The 7,397-nt window shown below is 46.7% G+C and overlaps 1 protein-coding gene across 1 annotated transcript; it reads left to right on the top strand.

Moving 5' to 3' along the window:
* Window positions 1-1,327: 1,327 nt before the first annotated feature.
* cebpg (CCAAT enhancer binding protein gamma) lies at window positions 1,328-4,038 on the top strand. Its single transcript, XM_015024926.1, has 2 exons — window positions 1,328-1,499; window positions 2,503-4,038. The coding sequence occupies exon 2, from the start codon at window positions 2,570-2,572 to the stop codon at window positions 3,035-3,037; it is 468 nt and encodes a 155-aa protein (XP_014880412.1). The 5' UTR covers window positions 1,328-1,499; window positions 2,503-2,569; the 3' UTR covers window positions 3,038-4,038.
* The last annotated feature ends 3,359 nt before the right edge of the window (window positions 4,039-7,397 follow it).

Below are 7,397 nucleotides of genomic sequence, written 5' to 3' on the forward strand. Positions count from 1 at the left end.
CTCTACTGGTTATCTGGTCATCTCTGCTGGTTATCTGGTTAGCTCTACTGGTTATCTGGTCATCTCTGCTGGTTATCTGGTTATCTCTGCTGGTTATCTTGGTGAAATTGTCCTGTTGGTTTGTTTCTAAGCTCTTTCCTGGTCAACAGCTTCTGTCTGCTCAGAATTTCAAAGCAGAGTTTGGTGCCATGCAGGTTTTAATCTCCTGGAATCTTCCAACGGCTCGGATTCATCAGGGATAGAGCCGAGGATCCTGAACCAGAGAAACATCAGAACCGGCTCAGCAGAACAGAACTGGGCTTCTGGAGGTCCAGTCCGACTCGCCTACTGTTAGTGGGGATTTTCAGATTTCTGGTCCCACGGGTTCATCGGGTCCAAAGCCTGCGGCGCCGTCTACCAGGACGTTTTACAACAACCTGGACATCCTGTCAGAACCGCATCTGGTCTACGGTTCACGTCTCTGGATTTAAATCGGCTTAAATCTGAAATTTTCAGACAAACTGAATCTTGCTTTTTATTACCTGGAAGTCAGAATCAAGAGAAACAGAACCAGACAGTGAAACAGAGGATCTATGAGTACATTACAATACTGAGTTTCACTTTTTGAATTATTAAATTATAAAAATAAATGAACTTCATAACGAAGTAATGATTAACTCTATTCACGTCACTAATGAAGATTTATTTATTAAGTCAAATTTAAATTTAAATTCATGTTAGTCTGTTTGTGTCCACAGAGTTACATTTAGGTTCCCTTTCTGTTCAGGATAAATCTGTATAATAACTGAGTTTCATTTGAAGAAATGAAATAAACATAATACTCTAACTTACTGAGTTGCAGCAGTATGATGACGCTCCTGTGGTGGATTCAGTCTGATAATATAAATATAAGATAATACATTATTGATTCCTGAACGGGGAAATGTGGTAGTCCCAACACAACACAATAAAATAATAATAAACATATGACTATGAATAACAGCAGTGACAGTCACGTATCACTCAGTATGTTGCTAAAAATATGTTCAACTTTTAAAACCCACAACTCTATAAAATATGTGTATTATAAAGTAATTATAAATACATTTATACATATTTATATATTAGGTGTTTCATAAGGAACCGGTTTCAGGAAACCAGGATCAAATGAAGTCATACATGTCTGAACTCATCTGACAAACCTCATATTACATAAACAAAACCAACAGAAAGGCCGCTTTCTATTGGTCCGTCCACATATCACTCCAGCAAGGAATTGCATCATTCTTGTAAATGCTAAACTCTGATTGGCCCAGAGATCTTTACGCCGCCGCCTCCTCGGCCCTGATTGGCTGACTCCAAACATTGCCGAACATGGTAAAGAGAGATTTCGCAATCGGCTGCTGTCCGTGTTCCAAACAAAAACAGTGAGAGCGGCCGGAGACGGAATTAAAGTGGCACTTTCTATCCCATATCGGTCAGGATAGACTACAGGTTAACCACGCGGTCTCCTGGTGAAGGTAAACTTTGACTTTTTGGCTCAGAAACACAGATTTATCCTCGAAGAGCGTTAGCAGCGGGTGCTAATAGGCTAACGGCTAACTCGTTCGATTAAAATCTGAGAAAATAACCCGGTTCGACCCGGTTCGGGTCTGAAACCGCGTCTAGCGACCAGCAGGCGGTACTTTGAGCTCAGGGTGTCGGTAGATCAGGGAGGAAACGAACTGCTTTAATTGAACTAAAAGTTATATCGGTTTCGGGAAATGATCCGTTTAATCGACGTCGTTCGGCCCAGTTTTCCCGTTCTGTTTGGCTTTATGTATTGATGTTGGGACTCGGTTCGGTTCGGTTTTGAAAAGTGAGGTTTGTGCTGAGACCCGCATGACTCGGAGTTCCCCTCAGTGATGATGCAACAACAGGCAACAGCCGCTGTTTCACCCGGAGCGAGTTCTGCTACACACAGGGCAGCCGCTCCATAGCAACGTGCCGACCAATCACAGCGCGGCGCCTGCTTCACAGCGTAGTTGACGTAATCAGGAATGACGGCGATCACTGGATCCAGATATTATCATTAAGTATTAGTTATGAATTAATGTTGCTATCGTTTCTATATTTGATTATTCTGAATAGTAAAGAACGCAAACAATATTATTATATAATACTTTATTCCTTCCAAATGGAAATTAAATTTTGTCATAACTCATAAATGAAAGACGGTTGTTGAAGGAAGGATCTCCAGGAGCAGTCAGTGGTGCAGCGAATCTGAAGAGACCTCTGTTGCTTTATGACAGTCTCAGTTCAGTGATTATCTGAGCTTCTGCTCTGCGATTAAAAACAACACTCTGTTGCCATGGTTGCACCTCCTATCAAAAGTACAGCAGAAATCCACGCAAAGCATCCAAAAACCAGGGCAACTGAAGAACCAATCAGAACCAGGAGAAGTACTCCAACATGCTGCCACCAGGGCGGCACTGTTCTACAATTATAATATGGTTATTGTTGTGTCTCCGTGTTGTCCTGCAGACCCGTCCTGTGGTTCTGACCCGTCCGGCTCCGGTCAGACCTGAGATCCTGCAGGCAGCACATCCAAATGAGCCGGCCGCCACAGCCGAAACTCATCACAGCAGAGCACAACGGCGTGAGCGTCATCCAGAGCCAGGCGCACGCCGCAGCAGCGTCCAACGCAGCGTCCCTCGCCGGACTGCAGCAGGTCCCCCAGCTCGTCCCTGCCGACCCGTCTGCCGCCGGAGGAAAGGCGGCGCCGCCCAGCAAGATGAAGAAGCCCAGCGTGGACAAGGACAGCGAGGAGTACCGGCAGCGGCGCGAGCGCAACAACCTGGCGGTGAAGAAGAGCCGCATGCGCAGCAAGCAGAAGGCCATGGACACGCAGCAGCGCGTCAACGAGCTGAAGGAGGAGAACGAGCGGCTGGAGGCCAAGATCAAGCTGCTCAGCAAGGAGCTGAGCGTCCTCAAAGACCTCTTCCTGGAGCACGCCCACAACCTGGCCGACAACGTGCAGCCGCCCGCCGACACCACCAGCCCCGCCCCCGCCCAGTGAGGGGCGGAGCCTCAGGGCTGCCGGCCTCTTGTCCTTCCTCCATCCCAGTCGTTCCTGGCCCCGCCCCCTCAGTGATGTCACCAGGAAGCGGTCGGCCCGCGGGTCTGGAGAGACTACCTGTGGCCGGACGCGGCCTCTGATTGGCTCAGAGGGAATCGGCGTTCGGTCGGACCCGATCGTGTGACTTCTGTCTGTTTTTGTTATTATTCCACGGCTTTCCGTCACGTTCTGCTGGGTCCTACCAGGACCGCTGAGCAGAACCTCCAGAACCGCCCCGCCCAATCAGGATCCAGAACTTTTCCTGATCATGGTCACGATTGGTGGCGTGTTTGTCTGAGCCAGTTCTGGTTCTGGTTCTGGAAGCAGTAGAATGGATAGAACTTCTTCCTGAGGCCAACTGGTGTTTCTCCAGAACTTTGAGGCGGCCCGGTTCTGACTCCACTCGGATCCAGACAGACTCGGTTCATGCAGGACTGGAGCAGGAAGCCCCGCCCCCTCCTCACATGCCCCCACCTGCCCAGCCAGGTGTGTTGGTGTGCAGCACGCCGGGCGGAACTGGGCGGACCCAGACGGCTCGACAGAACCGCAGCTTTAGATAAATCCAGGTGTAAACGGGTCGGCTCATTAGCGGCCTGCTAACGGGCCGCCGCCGCCCTGCAGGGAGAAAGGGGCGGAGCCTCAAGGAACCAGACACCATGATCACCTGAGGTTTGCGTCCAGATCCCAGTCCGGTTCTGGTTCCGTTGGAGGATTTCAGCCTTCCTGTGGAACCAGACGGTCCAACGGGCCGCTTGATTCTGGTTCTGTGACCGGTCCTGCATCGTTTTCACGTTTCTATGGTCTTTTCTAGTCTCTTGGTCTGCAGCAGCTGCAGCTGCTTGTTGCTATGGAGATGTTTGCATGACAACGGGGGGGAGGAGGGGGGGTCTCTGTCAATCAGCTTTTTTATATCTGGGATCGTTTATGTTGTAAATTAAATCCGAGTCTTAAAGTTCAGCCGAGTCCGAGTCTCTGTTTGACCGAAGACACTGGAACCAAGAACAGGTTTCTGTTATTATTATTATTATTGTTATTATTATTGTTATTGTTATCATCATCATTATTAATATATTATCATCATTGTTGTTCATGTTATTAAATCTGCTGCCTTCCAGCAGTTACAGCAATGTTTGTTTTTTGCTGCTACAAATAAAACATCCATCCATTTTCTGAACACCCTTGTCCCTCAGTGGGGTCGGGAGGGGTGCTGGTGCCTCTCCAGCTAACGTTCCGGGCGAGAGGCGGGGTACATCCTGGACAGGTCGCCAGTCTGTCGCAGACAAATAAAACTTATCAAATATAATTTTATCTCTTAGATTTCAACTTTTTTTCTTCATTTCCAGTCATGAACAAACTTTTATTTTGAAGGAGCCATCAGGGAAATGTGTAGCTGCTTCCTCTGAATCATGAAGCTCCATGTTCTGTTAGAACCCGAGTCCATCCAGGTTTTTATCAGAACCACTGCTGAGGATTCTGGGATTGACATTAACTTCTGACCAGACCAGGGTTCTGCTGTTGATCAGAACCGACCCGATTTTTACTAGAATCTGATTTATAACTGATTGCTGCAGCGCTGCAAGGGTTGCTATGCTTTGGGCCGGCCGGCCTTTACTGAACCTGTTCCAGATTTTAACTGACCGACCCAAAGAGAACCAGCTGCAGTGTGTGTGTGTGTGTGTGTGTGTGTGTGTTAGCAGTGTGTGTGTGCAGACTGATTCCAGCCATGTGGTTATCTCAGATCGCTCTCCTGCAGCGTCACACAGTGAATGATTGACACGATGACATCATCACCAGATGGTAGGTTCAGGTTCCTGTGGCAGGTCAAAGGTCAGGCTGGGCAAGTCAGCAGCTCGGTTCTGCCTGACAGAACCAGTAGAACCAGTAGAACCAGTCCTCCCACCTAATTGTTCCCATAATTAGCACTTAGTCATCCAGGCAACATCTAAAAATAAACTCAGTCTGTGTGAGTGATGATGATGATGATGATGATGGTGATGATGGTGATGATGATTTTAACCCTTTGTGTTCCTGATGGAGGAAGCTGAGCAGAGCTGAGCTGTTCTGGTGGCAGCATCATGCTGTGGGACACAGGCAGAGCTCTCTCTCTCTCTCTGTCTCTCTCTCTCTCTCTCTCTCTCTTTCTGTCTGCAGAGGTGCCTCTGATGGCGCCGCTAATTAACAATTCACAGGAATAAGTTGAGTTAGTCAGACGGTTTCAACAGACAGAATGAGGATTCATTCATCAGTCATATTTTCACCTTTATTCATATTTTCATAAAAGTCACAGTCATAAAGTAAATCTTTCATTCGCAAGCTTTAATTTAATATATATCCCCAAATTAAATATTTATTTAGCATATTTAGTTCCAACTTCAATATTTAGCTAAATAAATATTTAGTGAGCAAATTATTTAGGTTCAAACTAGATATTTAGCTCTGAGCTAGCTAACTAGAGCTAGCAAAATATTTAGCTAGCTATAAGCTGGTTAAATATTTACCCTGAAAAATATTTAACCATATTAGGACATCCTCCTGGTGGACATGGAGGATGTAACGACCTGATCGGATCAGTTCATAACTAAATACTGAAAGTCTTTCTTAACGCTGTACTTTCTGCTATCAGGTTTCCATTTATGTTAGAATCTCATTTGTCAGAGTTTTATATCTTTACCTTTCAGATAGAAATCCACCACAAACTTATGTGCAAAAAGCAAAAGCAAATCAGGCCAAAGGCTTTCCTCTCTTTCTATGGATATAAACAGAAACATTCTGTAAGAAGGAAAGAAAGGAAAAATACACCCAAATTATTTGGATGATTGAGAAAAGCTGAGCAAAGTATTTAGCTTGAAACTAGATATCAACGCTAGCTAAAAGTGTTTTTTAAAGGTTTTACCGGCTCTAGTGTCAGACAAGAAAGAGGGCCGCGAGGGCCCCGGCTGGGCCGCGAGGGCCCCGGCTGGGCCGTGAGGGCCCCGGCTGGGCCGTGAGGGCCGCGGCTGGGCCGTGAGGGCTGTGACGGCCGGGGCCGGGCCCGGTGAAAATATTAACTCGGTGAAAATATGACTTTGACAAATTAACTGCAGTTTTTTTCTGACAGGCTAAAAATAACCCAAATTATTGCTGGTAATGTTTGACTGCAAGTTTACAAAAACGCAGCTGATACCGGACCGGTCCTTCTGGATCTGCTGGTCAGAACCGCTGATGAAGGTCATCATCATCATCAATGACACAGAGGCAGAAAGATTTGAAGTTTATCTTCTTATTTTAAACTTGTTTCAGTCTGGGGCCCGGAGGTGGGGCTGCAGGCGTCTGTTAGCGATCATCCTGGCAGTGAGCGACGGGATGAGCTGAAGCCAGTCGGAGAGGAGCGGCAGCGAGCGGCGCAGACGCCTGAGAGCCATGATGTCATCATCAGCTTGGCAGCAGCGCCACGCCGCTGATTTATTCAGGCTGTTGCAATGCACCCGCGCAGGCTGCATGTCAGCAGACGTTCTGCAGACGCTGCAGCAGGTCGGGGCCGCTCTGAGGCCCCTGGAAGCTGAGAGCCCCTTCAGGAGTCCACCATGACACCTCAGACATGGTGTCATGGTAACAATAAGAGAAGCGAGGAGAACTGCTCCAGACATGGCCCGGTCCGGTTCCGTCTGGTTCGGTCCGGTCCCGTTTGTCTCAGACCTGCAGGGACAGACACGCCTCCTCTCACCTGCTGTGAAAGTTTTCAACCTTTGACCTTTAGTCTTTGACCTTTCCTCGTTTTGTCCCATTCCTTACAGAACCAACTGCATGAAGCTGCAGGTGGTGGCAGCATCATGCAGTAAATCAGGAAAATTCTGCAGGACCGGGATCAAAGGTCAGCGTCTATCCCATAATGATCAGGCATTATGGGATGGATTATCAGAGCTGACTCATGACTTAGAATGGGCTAGTCAAAGTAAATTCATCTTAGTCATTTAGCTTCAAGCTAAATATTTAGTTTCAAAATAAAAATTGAACTCAAGGCCAAATATTTTTATCTGGAAGTGGACTACCAAAATAAAAGCTTGTGCCTTTGTTGTCTCTTCTTTTCTCAATTTTGCTTCTTTGTTTACAATGTTCCACCTTTGGTGATGTCACACAGAAAAGGTAAACTCAAACATGATTATCAATTTTAGTCTAAAAGAGGTCAGCCAAAAAAATATTAAAATGGAATGCAAATAGTTTGTAATTGCGTCGTGTCTCTTTAAGATACTCTGGTTTCGTTAATGATGTCACAAGTTTGCGCCACTGCTTCTCTGTAGAGAGGTGATGGAGGTGAACGCATAGACATAATATAAGGACAGAC

The sequence above is a fragment of the Poecilia latipinna genome, unplaced genomic scaffold (genome assembly GCF_001443285.1).
Source record: "Poecilia latipinna isolate Pla-1442-1.1 unplaced genomic scaffold, P_latipinna-1.0 Scaffold3877, whole genome shotgun sequence".
In the NCBI taxonomy this organism is placed as follows: domain Eukaryota; kingdom Metazoa; phylum Chordata; class Actinopteri; order Cyprinodontiformes; family Poeciliidae; genus Poecilia; species Poecilia latipinna.